Below are 22,849 nucleotides of genomic sequence, written 5' to 3' on the forward strand. Positions count from 1 at the left end.
TCAATTCTTGGCAACTTTTTGCTCAAACAGGACTTCTAAATTACAAGAATATATCATACAAACTAGTCTTCTTTACATGATAAATCACATACAGAAGATATTCATGTCACCTGGTTTTTCACAGCCACTCTTCATGACATTTAGTTTCCAAGGAAACGAGGAATCACACACAGCTTCAGAAATCACAGTTGGACCTTTGTGACCAAGAAAATAAGCCATTCCCAGGTTTTACTCAGACGATATATCCACTGGATTTTGTGAGATCAGCCTATTGATGTTGTCAAACCTCGTATCCTGGGTTCACTTTCTGTTGCACATCCCCGTAACTCTCTAACTCTTCCATGTCCTCCAAACTCCCCAGGAACAGAGGCAGCCTTTGGTGCAGCTTGACTGGCTGAATCGATAGAATTCTACTTTTACCATCAGAACCTTTGCCCCCGGCTTGCTCCACCAGAAAACTAAGAGGGTTGGCTTCGTAAACCAGACGAAGGTGGTCCCTTGGATTCATTGTCACTCCACCATACAGTAGAGTTCGATGAAAATCTGCTACCAGAGAACAGATATAACGCGCAGAGTACTTCTTGGGGTATCTGCCTTTCCCTTGTCTCACAGTGTCTATGTATTGCCTTAATCCATTGGGCCAGTCAAAATATCGAGCATCATTTACAGAATATATTTGCCCTGGAAAATGAAGAACCAGCGTAAGCACACCTAAATGCTTCTATCCAGCATTTTTCAGTATAATCGAGCATTATTTACAGAATATATTTTCCCGGAAAAGAAGAGAGCCAGTGTAAGCGCAATCTAAATGCTTCTATCTAGCAGTTTTCAGTATCATCAATCACCATTTTACAGAATATGTTTTCCTGGAAAAATAAAGACCCAGCGTAAGCGCAATTCAATGCTTCTACTAGTATTTTTCAGAAGACTTATATAGCAGTCAATAACCATTAAGTGCAATTTCTTTTCAAGGTATAACAGTCATTGTACAGGTTAGATCATTTTGTGATGGTTTCTAAATAATCTGTTGTTTTTTCTTTCTGTAAAAATGTAAATAAATTGTCAAATGAAATCTCATATATTGAAGCATATTAGTTTGGAATTTACCTCGAGGAGGAATTTTTAAGCTTGGGTGTGTGAGAATGAAATCTCCTGTTGAATGATCCAGCGTGAATGCATGTGTTCCTGAACCAAAGCTGGTGCAGAATATTGTGGCAGATGAATAAAGAACATAGCCGGCAGCAACAAGATTAGTTCCCTTCTGGAGTGAATTCAGCAAAGCCTTCTCCTCCTTTGGTAGATGATCCAGCTCCGGAAGGCGTTTATAAATCCCAAAAATGGTTCCAGTGGGAATGGACGCATCAATATTTCGAGAACCATCTAGAGGATCCGTTACCACCACAAATGGGCCATCATCGGTTATCCAAATTGGAGTATCATCTTCTTCTGAAGCCATGACAGCTACTTTTCCAGAATTTTTAAGAGAGGACAAGATGATTTCATTCTGCAAATAAGAAACTTTGGTTAATCAGAAATGTTTCTTCGATTTCACCATTACTAGATTGCTCCTGACAATAAGGCAAGCTGGTGTGAGAACTTACAGAGCAACAAAAGATCAGTGCTATATCACCAGAACATTAGATTTTTCATTTGGTAACAACACTGTATACCAAAGATGGAAAGCTCAAATCCCTTGGAACCTTAGTGAAGAAAGGATTTGATCCTACACCTCTTGTACAAAACAAGAAAATTTACCAGCTGAAGAAGTTAGTGTCCTTAAGCATTTCGTTTAATCACTATTCTAAACAAATAATCTTAAATGACCATGCCGTAGGTGAGTCATTTCAATAGATATGTCAGATTTTCTGACCCATATTTGGTACGTACAGCTTGTACCATCATCATGACATTAGAAGAATAGATTGAATAGGCATTTCACTAGATAATCATCGACAATACCTACCACTTCACTTCTGACCAAAAGTTGTGTTATACTGGGGCAGTCAGGTTCTACCCACTCAATGCGGATTTGATGTGGCTTAGAAGAACAATATAGGTATACATATATGTACAGGATGGGATGTGAGCATAAATTATGGAAATTTGCAAACCAAACACGAGCCCTTTGGCTCCGGTTTTGACCCGATTCTTTGATTTCAAAACTTACACCCCATCAAGCCAACCAAATGGCATTCTGTTTCCTTTCAAACAAAATGAATAGGCACCCTCAATTTCGTCCATATCTCGTCAGGTTCCATACAGATTTGAGGACATTTCACCAAAATAGGGAGTTATTTTCTGCTAAAAATTTAACCCTTAATCACTGAAATTAGAGCTTTAAACAAATCAGTCCTACACAGCGTCGTCCAATGACTCAATTAAAATAAAATCAACAAAAAGCATTGGTTTATACACATGAGTATGCATGATTGCAGAGAGAATACAAACTTCCTGAAGACAATTATATCTTGGGGTTAAACTTACCGAAACGATATCGAGAGGCTTCGGTGCATCCCGGCCTGACCCAGCAGCCGAAGCGCCGCCGCCAGAGAGACCCTTGTGCTTCCCAAGGCTGGAATTGAAAGGAGAAGCTACAAGAGCTGCGATTCTCTTGCAGGCGTACTGTAATTGGTGGAACAGAAGCACCAGATCATCTCCTACAGTGGCACCTCCCTCGCCGGCCGCATACTCAATCAGGGTGCGCACCTCATCATCGGCAACACTGCCACTAGTACCGGAAGAAGCCACCAGTCGGGACCCAATACTGAAACCGAACCCAGAAAGATTTGCCATTGTTGGTCTGTGGTTGTGGAGGATGGTTTTTGTAGTAAACAGATTTCTGGGCGGGAAATGAGGGCGATTTGGTGGGAAAATTGGAGCAGGGCAGGAGGTGGACGGTGGTGTTATGGTTATGATTGTGGTGGGTAATGGCATGATAATATATATTGAGTTTGGGTTTGGGGGCTTTGAGCCTTTGATTAGAGTGGTGCCATTTTTGGACTTGATTTGAGTTTTCAAGGAAAGGGGATAAGGGATTTGCTGTATATCATTCAAGAAATAATACAGAACCCGGTTCAATGGGGTCGTCCACAATATTCACCTCTTAGAGCAACTCCACCTAATGAGCAGTAACTGCCTTAATGAACAGTAAATAGCCCTGGCAATAGAATTTGCATCTCCACCGTTACACTTCAATAGCCTTGCCAATAGATAATAAAATATTAGTATTTTTTTTATTTATAAAATAATACAAAATAATTTAAATTGTAATATCGGATAAGATTTTTAATCGGTCTCGTTACGCTACGTGTCATTATCCGAAGTATTATTAAATAATACAAAATAATTTTATTTGTAATTTTGGATAAGATTTTTAATCGTTGTCGTTACGCCAATTGTCATAAAATCCGAAAAGACAATTATTGGGGATGGATTTCCGATAAATTTTTTAATCGTACTCGTTATGCCACGTGTCATTATCTGAAAATACAATTATTGGTGATGGATTTCTGATAAGTTATTAACCAATCACGTCGCGCCACGTGTCATAATCTGTTCACAATCTTTGAGGATAGATTTCCATTAGATTTTTAACGAATGACGGCATGCCACGTGTCATAATCTGTTCACAATCTTTAAGGATAGATTTCCATCAGATTTGTAACGAATGACAGCATGCCACGTGGCATTATGTACAACCTAATCCTTTTTGAATCCTCTATATAATCCACCATCCATCCTCACAAATCTCACACCAATTTTCTCAAGATCTCTATCATTATTCATAGTTTCTGCTTCCTTATTCACAAAAATCTGTATCATTATTCATAGTTTCTGTTTCTTTCTTACAATGTCTTCTTCTTCTTCCTCAAGGATGATGTGGGAATTCAATCAGGAAGAGGAAGAATTGTTTAACGAATCAGAAGCAATGTTCAATCACCAGGGGGTAAGAAATGAGAGAGAAGAGGATGAGGAGCGTCAAATGAGAGATGACGAAGTAAGAATGGGCAGAGCCTCACATTCCCGTCGAGTCATCCAAGCTGCGGCTCAGATCTGCAGGCCCAACCGTTCCAGAAACCTTGATAGAAGCAGGCAACGACGAGGTATAGAACTCTTGGATGATTATTTTGTTCCTAATAGTGCATTCCCTGATACGTACTTTAGACATCGTTTTAGAATGGAACGACATTTGTTCAACAAAATCATGATTGCTGTTTGCAACCATGATTCTTATTTTGTGCAAAAGAAAGATACTTTTGGTGCTATGGGTCTACTGCCTGAGCAAAAAATTACTGCTGCCTTGCGGATGCTTGCATATGAAGCATCTGCAGACCAAGTGGATGAGATAACGAGGATGGGGAAATCAACCATTCTTGAGTCCCTGATGAGGTTTTGCGAAGCAATCGAATCTATCTACACCGTTGAAATTAGATAAATAATACAAATAATAAATAATAAATAACAAATAAATAATACAAACAATAAATAATAAATTTTGTACGTAACAAATAAATAATACAAACAATAAATTATAAATTATGTAAGTAACAAATAAATAATACAAACAAATAATTATAATGTAAATTTGGGTATCAAATAAATAATATATTGTTACCTGATCTGAGTAATTTTCCCTACTTCGAATATTACTACTAGCTTGTGCCAAGGCGTCTCTCCACGTACTAAACGATTGGCTAAGTAATTTCCAACGACTGGACATCGATTCTTTGGTTCTTTTCCCACCAATTTTCTCAAGAAAATTGGCATGAATAAGACTCCACATCTCTCGCAACTGCATCTCATTACCCGTAAGCGAACTATGAGTAACTTCAACCCAGCTAGTACACAACGCAACATCTTCAATAAGCGACCAATTCGTACCTGCACCAGTGGTCATTTTGTTGAAAAAAAATGGATTCAAACTTTGAGACAAAGAAAGGAATGTGATTGAAAGTAGTTGAGAAAATATGAAATTGTTGTGTAAGGTAGATGATAATGAGAAGGTATTTATAGAAAAGCAAAAACAATTTTTTTTACAATTTTTTTCAGATTTTTCAGATTTTTTTTTTGAATTTTTTTGAATTTTTTTTAAATTTTTATTCAATTAATTAATCTCTGCCGTTGGATATAAAAAAATTTGAATTCCAACACTCCAGATTGTGCCACATGTCACAACAGTAACTTTTCTTAATTTTAAAACTATTTTTTCTTTTATTTTTTTATTTATAAAGAATATTAATATCCACCGTTGATCTCAGATCGAACGGTGGATATTAAATCTGACTTTTTTTTTTTTTTACTGTTGAGATCAAACGGTCCAAATTAAGTAACCGTTGAGATCTAACGGACCGTGGGAAGCCACGTGGCTTCCCAACGGTAACTGACATACTTTTTGTTTTCTGATTTTGTGTCGGCGACGCGCCCCCACGCACGAGTGGGGTGCACGCGCCTGACACAAAAAAAATTAAATATTGCGCTAACGCCAGGTTGGCGTCAGCGATGACGTCACATAGCCTCGAGCTCTCGGGCTGGCAATCCCCCACGGACCCGGAGCTCGGGCCTCCACCTTCAGTCGGGCTAACCCACGCTGGAGCTGATCCCCTGGCCCTCGGGCCCTTGTTCTGTCCACCTTTCCCCGAGCAAAAAGCCACGCTGGGCTTGCTCTTACGGTGCTGCCAGTTGTTTTTCTGAATTTTGATTTTAGCTGATTACTCTCAACTTTTATCGTTACTAATTTTCTCTCTAAACTTTAACCTTAGCCGGCCACTCTTCTAAAATTTTATACATTGTCAATTCTCTATCAGCGTTAGATAATAAATATCAAATTTTCCATTTTTAATATCTCATACAGTTGTTATGTGTCGTATCCAAATAAATAGAAAATTGTATGAAGATTTTAAACTCTAGCTTTAGGGGGAAAATAGACTATTTATAAAAGTTCAGAGAAGTAATCGGTTAAAATTCAAATTCAAGAAAAAAATTGGCTAATTATAAAGTTCTGGGATCATCAGCTAAAACTAAAGTATTTTGCTCTGTACGGGTTGTAAATCGATAAATATGCATACTGAAAATAATACTTGCGGACCTCGTCATCGGCAGCAGTGCCACTAGTACTGGAAGAAGCCACCAGTCGTGACCCAATACTGAAACCGAACCCAGAAAGATTTGCCATTGTTGGTCTGTGGTTGTGGAGGACGGTTTTTGTAGTAAACAGATTTCTTGGCGGGAAATGAGGGCGATTTGGTGTGAAAAATGGAGGAGGGCAGAAGGTGGACGGTGGTGTTATGGTTATGGTTGCGGTGGCTAATGGCATGATAATACGCATATAAGATATTGAGTTTGGGTTTGGGGGCTTTGATTACAGTGGTGCCATTTTTGGACTTGATTGAGTTTTCAAGGAAAAGAGGAAAAATGGGATGGGATGGAGGACAAGGGATTTGCTGTATATCATAGAAAATAGGCAGCAAGGGAAGGAGTCTCTTCCCCTCGTAGTCTCTCTTTTGTTTCTTTATTACGATTGAGTCACGTCAATATTTTGTTTTAATTCTTTTGTATAGAAAAAAAAATGCGAAAGGAAGGGAGGAAAGGAGATGGTAAAAAAAGGGAGAGAATTTTTGAGAGAATCCTACTCTGCAAAGAAAATACAAAACCCAGTTAAACAAGGTTGTCTAGAATTCTATTCTAGTACAATTCTAACCTTGTGTAATTTTTTTTAACAAACGATATTATCTACATTAAGGGGGCGGGGTGGGCTCAGCATCACAATGTGCTTACAACAATGTGGTTCAAATTTGCCTTTGCCAAAAATCGAACATAAGACGTTTCACTTACAAGTGAAGAGGAATATTACTAGACCATAATACTAAGTGATAACCTTATGCAATTTCAAAGTACCGAAAATAATCCTTGACGCAGTATAAGGACAAATTAGTCCTCGCCACAAAGGAATCCTACAAAAATAAGGACATCTTTAGAGAATCACTTATATCGACTGTATTGGAGAATCACTTATATCAACTGTATTTTTGTACAAAATAAGGGTATGCACTTGATGTTAATGGTTTATTTCTTGAATGAAATTAGTTCTATCGATTTTTTTTAATGGTTGCCTTTTAAAATTACACAGCCTACACGATGCACATGCTATAGTAATTAGAAGCTAACTACATCTTTCAGTGGCTTGATTTATGATGCGGGTATGCTAGTTCACTACCGAGTTCAATCAGGCAAATATCTCTGAATGTGGTGTGGTGATACACACTACTGACTCTCGAATCCATCAATTTCAGCTTAGGAAGGAACACTCTCGATCGTTGGTACTATAGCCAAGGTTATGCCTATTTACTGTAAGTTCAATAATGGTTCACCTGCCTTTGATCCAAACACTGAATGTTAACTTGGGTCACTTCACCGAGAAAGCTAATGAAGTAGCTTCGTTTGGCAAAAAAATTCGAAGACTCTTTCCGGCAGCGACTTGAGATAAGTAATCAATCAAACTTGAAAGACTTCCCGTCTAACCAGGCAGCCAAGACTCCTAAGCCCGAACTAATTCTACAACTTCGGTGCCATCTAACCAAGCAGTCGCCTTTACTGGTTGCTTCTGAAAAATCCCATCTACTCAGACAGTTGTTGTCCGCCGACTGCCGACCCAAACCTATCTAACGAGAATGAATTTGTGCTGGCGTTTAGTAAGCAGTTTCTGCTCAAGGAATCATACAACAACTACCAAGATTTCTTGCGGATTTCTTCACTCGTCAGTCATCACGAGTTATAAGGCCTCCCGCAACATAACATGTTCTTGATCCCTCATGTTGGGTTTTTCTTATGCTTGCGGTTGCAGGCCCCAACCCCCAAGAGAGGCAAACACTGCGGAATCCGCAACAAGCAACCGAAACAAATAAGCTCCCTCGTTCTCTCATATACATACGTCCATTATTCTACTCAAATGCAGCTCTATGATGGCTGAAGAACGAACCAAATGTAACGACCAAGTGCAAAGATTGCTGCGACGGGTTCTTGGCTTCAATGGAACCAGATGGTTCGAATGTTTTTCTACAATGTATGGTGGTCAAGTTAATTGGTTGTATGAGTATGCACGGACATCGGCTTGCTGGACTTTGTTTGCTCTACATTATCAGCAAGAAACCGCAGTTTTCTTACTCCTTTGGAAGATGTAGTCATTTATTCGCGCGCCTGCGCCACATTTGATGTTCCTCTTCAGGTTGCAAGAAACACAGAAGGAGCTTTAGCTCATCCTCATGTAAATCTAACATATGTCTACACAATGCTTCGGTGCTAGTCGATTCTAAAATGAGAAAGGAAGGGAGGATGAGAAAATTTTCTTTGAAATGAGACATTCGTGCATAGTTCAACAAAAAGACTTCTTGCATACAAGCTCAGGCCGTACACCTTAACATGAGAGTCCGGCATACTGCACTGAGCAAACACAGAGGGGTATATATGTGTGCCTGTAAGCGTGCACGTGTGCTCGTCCGAATAAGTTGCAAGAGAACTACGTTGAACGTATCTGATATATGTCATGTAAGATGTAACAAATAAGGAATGAGCAAAGGACATCATGAGTGTTGCTGGTAGCAAGCACCTAATTTTTCATGAACCACACTCAAAACATGCAAAAACAAAATGTAGCTCGGTCTGTTCAAGCAAAGGAAACTCGTACGCACTGCGAAACCAAGTAAAAACCATTCCAAATATAAAGCCATAAGGAACTTTAGTCTCAATCGTTAAAATGCACCACAAGAACACAAAGAACTACTCAAGCAATTCAAATGCACCACAACACCACCATAACAAGACTTCTAATGACAACATTCGCGCAAATGTATTGTATCTAGTCATTTCAAGTCCATCTACCTAAATTTTGCATTGCATCCTTAGAAATCTAGACTAAGTTCCATGGAACTTAGAGTCTCTCGTCCAAACGTACCAAAATGTATGAATTCAAGCAGAAGATAGGGCTCCAAGAGAAGAGACCAAACTTCAGTCACTAATCGGCTTCTACTCCCACCATATACCAGCAACTCCTTTGCTCTCAAATAATTTTCCCCAACAGGGAAAAAAGAGAACAATTGTTCACATCATCGCTTATTGATCAATTTTGATAGCCGTTTTATCTTCCTCTGATATAAAGGAAAACTAGAACCAAGAGATACCCAAAATGTCAAACTCAACTCAATCAGAGAAAGACATATATATTATATCCATATTCCCAAACATTGATGAAGAAGAAACATGAAAACACCATGTAGAAACCATCACAAATTGTTCTTGCCAAAATAAAATCCAATAAATAACTGTTAAAAAAATTGTAAGCTAATTCTCGCATTAAAATGAGGGAGAATGAGATATCATTTTACCTTTGATTTCTAATTATTTACATCGAACGAGCCCACCAAATACCTACGGTAGTTAATTTGTCACACCTGATTGAGGTATTTCACAAGCGCTAACTGCTTCAACACAACTCAAGCAAAAGCTAGAAAAAATAGACAGCACAAAAGCACTAACTTAAGTGTATAACAATTGAGCCAAAACGTTTGATGGTATGGCACAAGTTAAATACATACATTGATATCAAAAGAATTTTCCAGCGACAGACAGGTGAATATCTGTTCTATTGCATTCCAAACCTTCAGCGCAGTTGCTTTTGAGTCAACATGCTTGCAAATGCACCAGTAGATATCTAGTAAATATCTTCTAAACTGCTGCACAACACAAGAGACAGCAAAGGAAACCTTCATCAGAGGGGAATGCATCAACTATCATAATGCGTTGTATTTAAATAACTTGTTATTTACACAACAAATAGCAATAAAATCACAAAGGAAAGCCTTCCAATGATGATTAGCAAATTCATGATGGATGTCCATACAAGAAAAACACAAAAACGTCTCTTCTTTCAAAGGGCACGGCTGGTTATAGTTGATAAGGTTAAAATAAGGCCACTAACGCATCCATGCATCAATCTTTCGAAACAAATCCTACAAGATAGTGGTTGATCCATGCATACAACTAACTGGATATATAGTCTAAGCCTTTCCCAAATATAATCTGTTGCACCAACTCATCTACTCATTACACCACCCCATATTCATAGTACCCATCTTTTTCTGATTTTTATATAGTTAGGAAAGAAAATAGATTTGACCTCTCTTCCCTCCATCCTATTCGATTTAGTGTTTATTTGAAAACCCTATAAAGAACGTTAATTCTTGTAAAGAAACATATACCATATAGGCCTGGTGCCTTGGAATCCCCTTTTAAGTTTGATCATCCCTTTTTAAGATGATTACTAAAAATTTCAGACACGTCCACTATAATCATATTGAACACCCCAATTTATGGTTTGTTACATTACATATCAAAAGTTAATTATCAACTCAAATTAAAATGATGCTCCATAGCAAAACATTGCCACTGGAATTTAGAGAACTCCAATATATGCAAGCAACTTTCAGAAGAAAAGGGATTGGACTACCTCCCTATTTCCTAAACATGATATGTATGAGTGTGTGACAACTAATTGTAGAGTTGATTAGCAGAAAACTTAACAGAAACATTTGCAGTATTACCCCAAAACTTCAATGGTTTAAATGGATAATTTTATTGAGAAAGAACTTACCCTACAAAATTTCATAAAAATATCTACTAACTGCAACATTATGTACGATGGAAAGTTACTCTTGAAGCCTCAATCGATTGAAGAAGACCAAGAAATGATACTCAGGATCCCAGTAAACAAATCCAACAACAGGTCCACCCTTTATGTACTGCAACAGTTCATAAAAGTATATCATATAGTCACCATGCATTCTGGAGATACTGAATGAGTACTTTTTGAGATTAAAACACAGGAAAAAATATAAAGCAAAATTATAAAACCTTCCCATCAAGAACAACAAGTTCACCATCAACCCATCGGGGATTGCGAAACCCTGGCTCAGCAAGCCTCCCCTGTCCTTTATATCGAGCAACCTGAGTTTCAAAAATAAATAATAAATAATAATAATAATGATGATGATGATGATAAAAGAAACTCTTCTGCAGAAAGCAAAACAAATGTATGCCAAGTGGACGCATGAAAGAGAAAATAACAAGTGATCAGAAATAATTCGATCTAACAAGCTAAACATATACCACTCCAAATTCTTCTGGTATAATCCCTTTATGAGGAAGCTGATATCCTTTCCCAATCTTTGCACGAAATGCCACCTATAGAAACCAAGTGATGAGGTACAAGGACCAAGGTTTAGAAAAACTAGGTAACTAGTCGATGAAAAACAAAACTTAAGCCCAGATTTTGATTCCAAAGTTGAGAGGAGCGCTTTGGAAGAAATAAGGTGGCATCCAGTCAACCAAGTATTAATAACATGTATCAGAAAAAAACAAAGCCAAATGCCGCATGAGGTTTTATTTCAATAGAATATTATGAAGCTACAAACAATAACATTTTAAAATTACCTGGCCAGCTGGTACATAAGGATCCCCAGTCAGTTTTAAGGCTTCTACATATTCATAAAACTCAAGGTTTAGAGGCTCTTGAGTCCCACCATTCTCTTTCCATTGACCAAATTTTCGTCTCAGGTGAATAACTTCTGAGGTGTAGAGCCCATGTGCACCAATGTAAAGCCCTGCTAAAATGAACCTATTTTCAGTACATTCAATATAAGGTGGGCTGAAGAATCTGTCATGGATTAAAGCAAATGCACTTAAGGATTCTAGTGACAAAACAGGATGATCAACCGTAAGAACTTCTGCACAGCATCAAACATTACTTTTTTTTTTTTCTCTTTTTTTTCAGAAGGGGGAGAGATCAGAAACCAGATTTCATTAATTAAAGGTGCAGAAGACTGTAAACCACTGAATTCAGAGCCTACAAACTAACAAGCTTCTACTAATAAAAGTATAATACAAGCAAGATTGGCAATGCCCTTTAAAGAATAGCAGCCCTCCGGTAAGAAAAAATTATGTACAAAAATTTTCCAAGATTATAAGGGATATACCTAGAGTGATAGAAAAAGAGGTTTGGGTGGGAAATTTGATGAAAAGAAATTAAGTGCTACTTGGGAGATGGTTGTGGAGACCTCCATTAAAGAGGGATTCCTGATGGCATGCTGACTTCAGATGCACATATGAGTCGCATGAAAATAGTTGGGATTCCAAGATAGCGATCAAGGGATGAAGTCTCTGTCCATGGATAGACAATTCTCAAGGGATCACCTTCTTTTTCTTCTTGTTGCTTTATGGTGGAACAAGGAGAAACGGTAAAATTATGGGATGGGTGTTGGGTTGGAGAAACAGGTTAGTGCACTTACTTTTCTCCTCTTTATAGCATCAAAAAGTGAAAAAGATAAAATACAATTTTGAAGGAAATCACCATTTAAAGGATCTGGAGAAGCTGGCATTTCAATGCGATTGAAAGTGGTTGATCCTGACAGTGGTTGATGGTTGTTAACCTGGCTGAGAGCAAGATTTATTAACTCGCCAACATCTTTGAGTACCTGATAGTCAAAACATAGAATGCAATAACTTTAGTGTATAGGGAGTGGTGGATTTGGTAAAATACAGGTTGTTCAAATTGTACAGTGAAAATTCAGCCAACCTTCAGTGGTATCTTCTCTTTACCCATGAACTTAGAGAGATCAAACATAACATTGTCAATGCTTCGCTGGCCTCCAAGTTTAGCTTTCTTATCTACAGAAGACCGTTCCTTTCCACGGGCATCCTGTTGGTTAATATCTTTCTCAACAGTAAAGGAAAATGATAAACGTCCCTTCTTCTCCATTTTAGCAGGTACCCGGAGCAAATTTTTAGTAGGCGGGCTGCTTGATAGTTTCTGCCCAAGATTACCAACAACAACTTTAAAGGCAATTTCACGTCGCTCTGCATTTTGAATAATTCCAGGATCAGCATCCAGTTCTATCACTTCTGTCTCTTCATCACCTTCAACTTTTTCTTCTTCTTCAGCATCTAAACTCTCTATTTCACTATCCTTATCTTCATCATCTTCCTCAATAATCTGTTCAATCACTTTTGATATTAGATCCCTGTCTACCTTCCCTGGTGAGGTCACTTTCAAGACCTTGACCTTCACATTAGGAATCATATCTCTCAAGATACTTTGAAAACCAGAGATATCCTCAGAAAGATCAGAGCCATCATCCCCATCATTACCATCTTCAGCATCTTCACTATCTGCAACAAACAGATCACCTTTTTCTTCAGTTGAATCTATAGGATTCAAGCTGCTACTAGCATCCAATGATTTGGAGCTAACTTGTGGAGAATCCTGAAACACCCCTCCCCGCTTTAAATACACAGCCTGAAATTTATGGCATTAGAAATATTAAGTATATTAGCTGCACATCTTTAAGCATAAAAAATGATGCAATAAACAAGTATCAAGTAATTAATAAGTATCACTTCAAAATTGTCCTTTGTTGTTCCAATCCTATTCCACACCAAAGAATAATTTAAACTTCACTAATTTACACCAAATGCCATTGCTTATAAATTAAAAACTAGACTGGACTGCCACAAATAAAGGATTGACCAGGAACTAGCACAACTGTCCACTTCATTTCACCCCCAAAGTATTGTTTCCTTAACCAAGCCCCAAAACCGGTTTGGTTAGTTCAACCAGCATTGGAAACACAAAACTGTTATTCAGAAAAGTAACCTCTTTCATATCTAGAGACTGATAGGCAACTCGAAGCACAAACTGTACCCCTATAGTTCTTTCACCCCTACGCCTTTATAATCCACTTATGTCCTATTCCTTTCCAGACAAATGATCCACCGTCAAAAGGAGTAGGCCTTGTGTTTTCAGTCAATAATGCGCAACATCCTGCTGGAACCACGCAGCTCACCCTGCCTCACCAAATAATTTTGATCATAACCTACAGCTAGTGGACTGTGCAAAGTAAGTTATCAGCACTTTCTCCCTTCTCCATACACAGATTTTTTCTGTTACTTGCAATGTTTTAAAAGGGCCTCAGGGGGCGCCTAGGCGTCCTCTGAGGCTGGGCGTGAGGGTTGCTGCCTCTGTTTAGAGGGAGTGGGCAAAAGGCGTCACTGGAGCTGCCTAGGCGTGCCTCAGGGGCTTTTTTTTTTTTTTTTTTTGTTTAATCCCAAACCCAAATTTTGGGTAGGTTTTAACTGCCTCATACCTCTTCCTTGCACTATCGTCTCTCTGCTTTTTTTTTTTCTGATTTTTATTTTTTTATATAATGGATGTGTGTGTTGTCTGTGTGCATTGTTATATGTGTGCTCATTGTGCTTTTCATCCTCTATTATATATATATATATATATAGTATGTATATATATGTGTGTATATATTTATAATATATGTGTACGCTCAGTGTATATATTAAAAAATTTAGGTCCCGTGAGGCTTTGCCGCACGCCTAGGCCGGGCTATCCCTTGGAAGCCTCGCCCACGCGTCACTGCTTTTAATACATTGGTTACTTGACATAAAAGTCAAAGAATTTCTTTTTCAAAATTTTCATTGGAAAAACATAGAAAGTATTCAACAATCTAAATGTTTGTAGTTGAATATTCAACACTACAATTAAAATATTGATGTGTGCATATTATGATGTCATCCTAATTGAACCTCCAACCTGGCCCTGGTCAAATCTCTATGCTTGCCCCTCGCTCTTCTAATTTGATGAAAATATAGTTCGGCAACATAACCATATTATACTACAAATCTTACCCTTTTTTCATTATGGAATATTACCTACTATTTTTTATCTTTCATTATGTTTCACTGCTTTGTAATTATTGAAGATTAGAGGTTGCTTTTAGGGTTTGCTGCCTAAAGAATTTTTTTTTTTAACGTAAGCTTTTGAAAAAGGTGGTTTTGAGAAGCAATGCTAAAAGAGAGTTCTGTTCTATTTTCCTATGGTTCTAGACATTCTATGAAAACAAGATGACCTCAAATGCCCTAACTTCTGGATTCTGTCTGAAAAATCAAAGAATTTTTGTCAATGTGTTTCCCTATCTAAGTTGGTATAAGAGCCAGCATGGTCATTAATATGATGCGTGCTGTGCTAATTCTTGTTTAGTTTATTTTTTCAAATGGATGTAAAGTCCAATTACGACAAAAAAAGAGTCCCAAGCATTCACTGGAAATGCAAGCCTATTACTGCCCATTTTAAGTTTCGACCACTAGACAGTTGTAATTGATGCATTAGATTATACTAAAAATTTAAACATTACAAAGATACCTGCTGTCTGTATTCACCATTCTTATTTGCTGTTAAATAAATCTCAAAGAGTGGAACACCAGCTGCAGCAGTAGCAAGCTGCCTGAAGAGATGAAAGTTAATAAAATTATACACACTGCAGGAAGCACCGGTAGCGTACAGAATGGAAAACTACATTTGAAAGAAATTAATTGAAACACAGAATAAATTCATTGGAAACTACAAAATGATATATGTCTCAAGTACAATGAAAAATAAGACATGAGAAGCATTCCATAAATATCTATTCTTCAACAGGCAACATATTATAAATCTGATGAGTCCAATCTTTTACTATATATTTTACCCTAATCTTCGCATTAATTTATTGATTATTTTGGTGAGATTTTGATACTTTGAATTATATTTCTAATGCAGGACATTCGATTTCCTCTTGAGCATAAAGTAATCAAACAGACAAATTTTAGAGTGATTCCAATTGGAGGATGTTCATGAGTCTTTCAACATGATTGTATCAAAGTTTCAGATTTTTCTACTGAGCCGTTTGACCGTGGCAAAGAAATAAAGGCCCAGCGCGCAGCTTTTCCAGATTGACGTTTTTGGACGTTTTGGGTAATTTGGAGGTCAAGATGGCACACTTTGAGGAAGATTCCTTTTGAGGATTTGTTGGGGACGACTTAAGCTTTCAAAAGAGACCTTTAGGGAACAAATTGGAGTTGATTTGGTTGGTCAAAAGGTCTGATTTTCTAAGAAGTCGAATTTCGGTTCAAATAGGAAACCTTTTATTTGCTGTTTTATTATTTTATTATGTTTCTTAGTTTTATCTAAGATCATTTCTGGGTAGGGTTTTATTTTATAGTAGAATAAATAAGGCTATTTAGGCATTAGGGTGAAGAGGGGGAAACACACTACTTTGGATTGACAATTCAAGTTTATTTTCTAGGTGTTTTCTATCTATTTTCTTAATAATATTTTGTTTTATGATTGTTCATAACTAGTCTCTTTTCCTAGGGCAAGGCCATGAGCCTTAGCAAGAATATATAGTTTCTTTTCAATTTACTTATGATATTATGCATGTATGTTATGAATTATTAATCACCGTTCTAAACTATCTAAGTGTCTTAGTGATTTACGACCATTAGGATGTTTAGAAAAGTAATTTGATGCAATTTTGGTATGAAGGTTCCCTGAAATTGGCGCTGGCTTCTTGTGGTTAATAATTATAATTTCACTTAGGATGAACAACACGTCTTAAGGGTTGCATGGTTTTTCAAAGGGTTTTCACAAAACTTAATGAGTCTTTCGTGTTCATATTTGTTCCGAACGTCCGGACGGGTTGCATGTTAGATATACGCTCTATGTTGGAGGTTCCAATTAGGATATATATTAGGAAAACCTAACCTTCGAAATATGCATGGGTAATTCATAAGTGATTGGGAGAACTACATATGATTGTTAAGGTGACAGCGGAACCCTGGTGCTTTTACAAATAATGTCTCTTTAAATTGTTTTCTAGTTGATTTATTTAATTGTTTTTATTTTAAATTCGTTTTTAATATTTTAAGTCATAAAATCAACCTTTTCCAAAACTTTGTTTTAATTAATTAATTAAGAATTGGTTTAAATACAAATTATTCATTCAATCCCTGTGGAAAACGACCTTGCTTGAGCCGTTTATACTACAAGTACCTTGTTCTCTTGCAAGTATTTTTAAGTGTTTTCATCCCTATTTGTGCAGTGGTAAAAATCCTATCAATATCAAAACAGTGGATTTTGAAAATTTCTCATAATTCCAGTGCAAAAACTGCTGATAGAAAATTACAGGCTCCGATCCATCAAAAGTAAAAATAGGTTCTGTTCTTAGGCAGGACTTCTTTTGTAGTTTCCAATACTGACACAAGAAGTCACATGGTACCATTTCAATCCAAGGTAGTGATAAGTACGGATATAAACGGAGAATTTTAAAAAAAGTATCTTGCTACTAGTACTATCACATCCAATTCAGTAGCATCCCTTATTTAGTGTTATTTTTTGACAAAAATATATGCAAAGCCACTCGGACAAACTAGCATCTAAAATGGTTATAGATAACAAAAGAAAAGGAAAAGGGGTTATCCCTGTCCCTCATAGATCTTCACAAACAATAACATGCCTCAACTGTTTGTCTTCTCAACCCCCATAATTCTTCCCATTTCTTCAGATTAAAACTTTAGGTCTTACAACTACCAAATAAAGTAACTAAACTATTAATTTTGAACTTTCTCTTACTTTTTATTGATTTAGAAGCTACTGTTACCAAATTATCAATGCTCTGCTGGTCATGGTCACCACAAAAAACAAAAGGTACACCCAAAACTAAACAAACACGCAAAACAACTTACCGGGGACTGTAACTCCTTGCCACATATCTTCCATGCTCTGCAGTTACTCGAATAATTATGCCACGAGGATCCTTCTTATCTTTAGAAAGACCTGCCCACCAACCCACCTACAACACAAAATCGGAAGTCCACATATAATTAAACCAAGCGCAATTTTATCAATGCCAAGTTGAAATTCTACAACCCAAATATACTTATCCAAATGCATTAAACTGAAAAACAGGTACATTTTCACATTACTAATCAGAAACTCATTTCCTTGTTGATTGACTCACCAATCCTGCACCAGCATTATCTCGAAAAAATGCAGCGTCCTGGTATCGCTCTTCCTCTACAGCTCTCTGAAATATGAAAACCAACAAAATCTATTTTCAGAAAATGAAAACCAAAATTAGAGAGCAAACGGAGAAGTAAGTGCAGGAGGTAAAAGCACATACATTGAGATGAGATATGACTCTGCCCACGACATCGTTTGTGGCTGCAGCAGCAATTGCCACCTTGAGCCTTGCAGCATCCTCGAAGTCCTCTGCATATACAGCCCGACCCAACTGTGACTGTTCAAGTTTCAAACACAAAATTCACATAAATAAACAAAATCATCATCGCTTCGACAAATGTGTGTGTATATTTATTGTTGTGATTTGGCTCGTCAAAATACCAAGGACAAACAGGTATAGGTTTCCAGTTGATGTTGGGAAAGGAGAAAACGAACGTGTACAGGCTATTGTCCATAAGAATTGGGAAATAGGTTTGCTTTGTAATCCAAATCAGTTTAGGCTTGTTGGGGGCTACGGAAAGCAGAGAGAATACAAGGGTAGAGAGTCAAGAGTGACAGAGAGATCTAAAGCAAGGTTTCGGGGTTTAGCATAAAGGTTTCCAATAGGTTCTTGTAACCGAGTGGTTATTCTCTATAGTGCAGGTGATTAAGTTCGCTGAACTTCACCTTTGTGTTTGTGTGCGGCGTGTTTACTTTGTTGTTCATATATTTGCATGCAACATCTTATAAGTTTGCATAACACCGGAGACTATCGATAAATAGGGATTAAAATCTTCATATATAGAGAGAGAGAGGAGCAATTGTGGTAAAAGGAGAGACCTTGAGAAGGGAGACAAGGCGCTCTTGTTGTTCGACCTCAAGGAAATGGTGGCGCCAGCGATCCCAGTCCCAATCAGGATCGTCTGTGTGAGAGGGTGCGGATTGGGCGTCGGGTTGGGGTTTAAAATTGACGTAGGAATCGAAGCTTTTGATGGCGTTTTTTATGAGGTCCTGGAGCGCAGAGTCCCACCTCCACTGAGTTGAGTCGGAGGAGGAAGAAGGGTTCTTCTGGCATCGGCAGAGGGAGGAATCGGGAAACCTGGAGGAGAAGTTGGTTTGGGAATGGGAGGAAGGGGAAGAAGGGTAGGAAGGTCTTTGGGCAACGCAGGAGGGGTATGATTTGGGGTTGGGGAAGTTGAGCTTGTGAGGACTTGGGGTCGGAGAAGATATGGAAGCCATTGATAAAGCAGAGAGAGAGAGAAGGAAGGAGGAGAAGGAGTAGGATATATGTTGCGAATTTGCGATGACGCGTGCGCGCGTCTGTGTGTTGTTTATTTTTGTGTACAAAAAAAAGAGGGGCTGGAGGCTGTGGCCAAACTTGGGGATAAGGTCGTCCAGTACTTTATACACCCGTGACATTTCACGTGTTAAAACAAAACGTGGAGAGAGTTTGGGCTTGTTTGATTTTGCTGTGATTTGAAAAAAAAGTTGTTTCTGCTGTACTATGAAAAAAAAGGCTGTGAAATAAAGCAGCAGAGTGTTTGGTAAATTTTTTTTGTAAAAGTGCTTTTGGAAAAAAAAGCAGTATGATAGTGTTTGGTGAACTTTTATATAAAACAGCTGTGACTATGTAAAATAATCAAAAAAGGTATAATACTAGATGTGCCATTAATTTAATTTTCTTAACCAATAAAGTGAATTACTAAATATACTTTATTTGTATAAGAAACATATTTATAAACTTTATCTTAAATATTAATTAGTATGACAAACTACCTCAATTGAAATATTTTAGACTAAATAGCTAGAATTCGTTAGTACAATGTTGTTAATGTACTTAAAAGTAATCTAATTAGATGCATTCATCAAACTTGCCGCTATTCTATTTCTTAATGCTTCTATTTCATGTGATCCTTCAACTTCATAATTTTGGTATTCTTCATCATCATCATCCCTATTATCATTCTCTTCACAATAGTCCCTAGGGTCATCAAAATGACGATCACGTTCAGAATACCTCTGTATGTAGTTATGAAGAGCCATTGTAGCAACAATAATCTTCACTTGCTTATTGAACGGGTAATTAGGCACATCCCTTGAAATTGCCTATCTTTTTTTCCATACGCCAAAAGTTCGTTCAATGATGCTCCTAAGAGAAGAATGCATGTGGTTGAATACCTCTTTATGACCCGTTGGTTCAGCACCCCTACGAAAGTCTAGGAGATGATATCTTTCACCTTTATATGGTCCCAAATAACCTCTCATTTGTGAGTACCCCGCATCTACCAAGTAATATTTTTCTGACAATTGAAAATTTTGTTTTGTATTGTAATAATTATACAAAGCAAGTATGTAAAATGTTATAATAATACAAAGCAAGTATGAAGATTACCATTTGGAGGTTTAGAAAAGTTTAAATTTGGATTCCGTAGCATGGATAGAAAAACCCTTGTATCATGTGCAGCGCCTTCTCATCTGGCACAAGCAAATGTGAATTGCATGTCAAAATTACATGCAGCCATAACATTTTGAGTCGGTATTCCCTTCCTACCAATGTATGGAACTTGATCCGGAGGTGGTATTGAAGCCTCAACATGTACTCCATCTATAGCACCAAAACAATCCTAAAAATAATAACATAGAAGAAAACCGTCAACCTATACTTCTAGTTTGCAAATAAGTTAGAAGACGAGTCAAATTTTACCTCAAAATAAGGCATGTATCTTGTATCTCGCCTTATTTCTTGGGGAATGCCACGAAACTCCGAATCCATCGATTTGATAATATCTATTGCCATCTTACATACGATATCCAATATAGCACCAAAATATCTACTAACAGTCTCACCAGAATGTTAAAATCTCTCTTGCGCTAATCTATTTTTCACACCATGTCCCAACATATGCAAGAACATTCCTAATATTTCAATTGCACTCATTCTCCTTGAACCTTTCAATCCATAATTAGTTTGCAAGTCATTGGATAATCTATAAAATACATCTTTGTTCATCCTAAACATTCTATAGCATCACACATGATTTCCTTGTAGTACTTCCATTAACCAAATATTACCTGTTTGGGAAGAATTCATACACGGAGTTTTGTGGACATATTTTAAATAATATGTTTCAACAGCTTTCGCTACAACGCATATAATTAGACCATCCTCCAAATCCTCAACATCATCATCATCATAGGTGTGTTCATATTGAATATACACCTGTAACATAACACATAATTCAACATTCCACAAGTCATAATCCAACGATCACTAAGAAGTCATAATCCGACATTCAAGAATAATTCAACGTTTAATAAGAAATCATAATCCAACATTCAACATATAATCCAACATTCAATAAATACAAACCACACAGTCCTAATTCATAGTTTTAGCTCTTTATTGTTTTTTGTTGAACATATATTTCAACTAAGTTAGCTGCACTTCGGGAGCTTTCATAGTGGCAAACATCTCTTGCTTCTTTGCACTACAAAATAAACATGTAGCAAACAACTATAACTTGCTAGGTGGCTCACAACCAGGCAATTTTGCAACATACACTATCACTTCTGCAATACTACTGCCTATATGTAGCGGCATCATCAATGAGTTTGCAGAACTCCTACTTTCATAAACTTCAACAAGACAGTCAATTTGACCACAAAGTTTTGCAGAACCTCCAATTTATTTTCCTTTCTTATCAACCTTCTTTTGCAATTCTCATTGGTTAGCCGCTCTTTTTTTTCCCTTCCTAGTAGCTTGCCTTAGATCCTGCATAGTCTCACTTTCTTCCTCATCATCTAAATCAATATGTCCTTTGGATTCCTCTCTTGTCTCTGGTGGTAGTACTCCTGATGAAGGTGCCCAGACATGTTCACCGATAGCAACTGTGTTCGAGAACATCCTATCTAACTTTTCCTCCATCTTAGGACTAATGCCCTTTTTCGCAATTTTCCATGTTCTTTGTTTATCTACACGTAAAGAAAGAATATAGTTAATACATATTGCATAATATCATAATACATATTAAAAGATATATACACAAACCTAAATTTTATTATTCCACCACTCTTCAGAGGCATCAACGGTACCCTTGCTCGAATTCCACCCAAGGCCAGTTTCTTTACCAACTAGCTCTTTCCACAACTTCCACTCATTTTTAAGTGCATCCCACTTATTTTTCAGTTGCTTTCTTTCATAATCATGCTCTGTCTCTGCCTTGAAGTTAGCTCTAATATTTTCATATCCTTCTTTGTCAAAGTGAGCGCCCGGACGATGTCCGGCCTCAACCTCCTTGATGCATACATCACAAAATATAGATATATTGTGGGCATTCCATGTAGCTGTAGGATTTGACGAAGATGCTCCCTTCTTTGCCATTGATACCAACTAGTGATTTGTATATATACATATATATATATATATATATATATTAAAACAAGAACAAATAATATTGTAATACAACCAAGCAAAAAACAGGTAACATAAGCAGAAGCAACTCGCAAGCAGAAAACAGGTAGTAAACCTAACAGACACCACAGTAATAGGAACATATGATTGGGCATACACCACAGTAAACCTAACAGATACTACAATTGCAACTCGCAAGCAGAAGTAAACCTGGTGGGTTATGTGGAAGTGCCATGTGAGTTAATGGAATTCCCTGGGATACATGAGGGTTGGGGTTGCATAATGCATGGTATGCCATCTAAATCTCCACAACAGTTCGCAAGTCTTAGTACAGTTAGAAATTTCATAATGGGTTCATTAGATCCTCCATCAAGGAACAACGACAGAGTAAATGTGAAACTCAAACAAACTTCCCATAACTAATACTCTTGTACTCCCTATTCCAAAAACACAACAATAAACCACCGGTTAGAGAGCAGACAGTGCTCCTCGCTAGCATTTGGTGGGTTTAGTGACTAAATTGGAATCCCCGAATGACAAACTCTGTGTGGTTTGTAGAATATATCGGT

The 22,849-nt window shown here is 37.4% G+C and overlaps 3 protein-coding genes across 4 annotated transcripts; all 3 read right to left on the bottom strand.

Moving 5' to 3' along the window:
• Positions 1-273: 273 nt before the first annotated feature.
• LOC103956105 (fructose-1,6-bisphosphatase, chloroplastic) lies at positions 274-2,940 on the bottom strand. Its single transcript, XM_018649627.2, has 3 exons — positions 2,485-2,940; positions 1,108-1,504; positions 274-681 (listed from the first exon to the last, which is right to left on the bottom strand). Exons 1-3 carry the CDS (start codon positions 2,932-2,934, stop codon positions 281-283), a joined length of 1,248 nt encoding a protein of 415 aa, XP_018505143.2. The 5' UTR covers positions 2,935-2,940; the 3' UTR covers positions 274-280.
• A 6,411-nt stretch (positions 2,941-9,351) lies between these two features.
• On the bottom strand, positions 9,352-19,108 carry LOC103956106 (protein EXECUTER 1, chloroplastic). Of its 2 annotated transcripts, none has more exons than XM_009368046.3 (12): positions 18,710-19,108; positions 18,051-18,167; positions 17,889-17,954; positions 17,614-17,720; positions 15,254-15,335; positions 12,623-13,342; positions 12,398-12,521; positions 11,482-11,651; positions 11,158-11,232; positions 10,903-10,995; positions 10,643-10,790; positions 9,352-9,722 (listed from the first exon to the last, which is right to left on the bottom strand). In XM_009368046.3, exons 1-11 carry the CDS (start codon positions 19,106-19,108, stop codon positions 10,698-10,700), a joined length of 2,046 nt encoding a protein of 681 aa, XP_009366321.2. In that variant the 3' UTR covers positions 9,352-9,722; positions 10,643-10,697. The 2 variants fall into 2 exon arrangements, with proteins under 2 accessions (XP_009366321.2, XP_009366322.2); XM_009368047.3 differs by having other exon boundaries at positions 9,352-9,725.
• A 2,482-nt stretch (positions 19,109-21,590) lies between these two features.
• LOC125470147 lies at positions 21,591-22,250 on the bottom strand. The gene is made up of 2 exons (XM_048568691.1): positions 21,962-22,250; positions 21,591-21,841 (listed from the first exon to the last, which is right to left on the bottom strand). Exons 1-2 carry the CDS (start codon positions 22,248-22,250, stop codon positions 21,591-21,593), a joined length of 540 nt encoding a protein of 179 aa, XP_048424648.1.
• Positions 22,251-22,849: the final 599 nt, after the last annotated feature.

The sequence above is a fragment of a genome, unplaced genomic scaffold (genome assembly GCF_019419815.1).
Source record: "Pyrus x bretschneideri cultivar Hongxiangsu unplaced genomic scaffold, Pyrus_bretschneideri_v1 Contig49, whole genome shotgun sequence".
Classification (NCBI taxonomy): Eukaryota; Viridiplantae; Streptophyta; class Magnoliopsida; order Rosales; family Rosaceae; genus Pyrus; species Pyrus x bretschneideri.

Bases quoted from the DNA above. Each gene is read 5' to 3' on its own strand.
- LOC103956106 (XM_009368046.3), bottom strand. From the start codon at position 19,108: ATGGCTTCCATATCTTCTCCGACCCCAAGTCCTCACAAGCTCAACTTC. The intron at 12,522-12,622 runs GTTGGCTGAATT...TTTGACTATCAG, and splicing joins AAGAGAAGATACCACTGAAG to GTACTCAAAGATGTTGGCGA. The intron at 11,233-11,481 runs GTAATTTTAAAA...TGGTTTCTATAG, and splicing joins CTTATGTACCAGCTGGCCAG to GTGGCATTTCGTGCAAAGAT.
- LOC125470147 (XM_048568691.1), bottom strand. From the start codon at position 22,250: ATGGCAAAGAAGGGAGCATCTTCGTCAAATCCTACAGCTACATGGAAT. The intron at 21,842-21,961 runs GTACCGTTGATG...CTTTACGTGTAG, and splicing joins TGGGTGGAATTCGAGCAAGG to ATAAACAAAGAACATGGAAA.
- LOC103956105 (XM_018649627.2), bottom strand. From the start codon at position 2,934: ATGCCATTACCCACCACAATCATAACCATAACACCACCGTCCACCTCC. The intron at 1,505-2,484 runs GTAAGTTTAACC...TCTTATTTGCAG, and splicing joins AGCCTCTCGATATCGTTTCG to AATGAAATCATCTTGTCCTC. The intron at 682-1,107 runs GTAAATTCCAAA...TTCATTTTCCAG, and splicing joins CTTAAAAATTCCTCCTCGAG to GGCAAATATATTCTGTAAAT.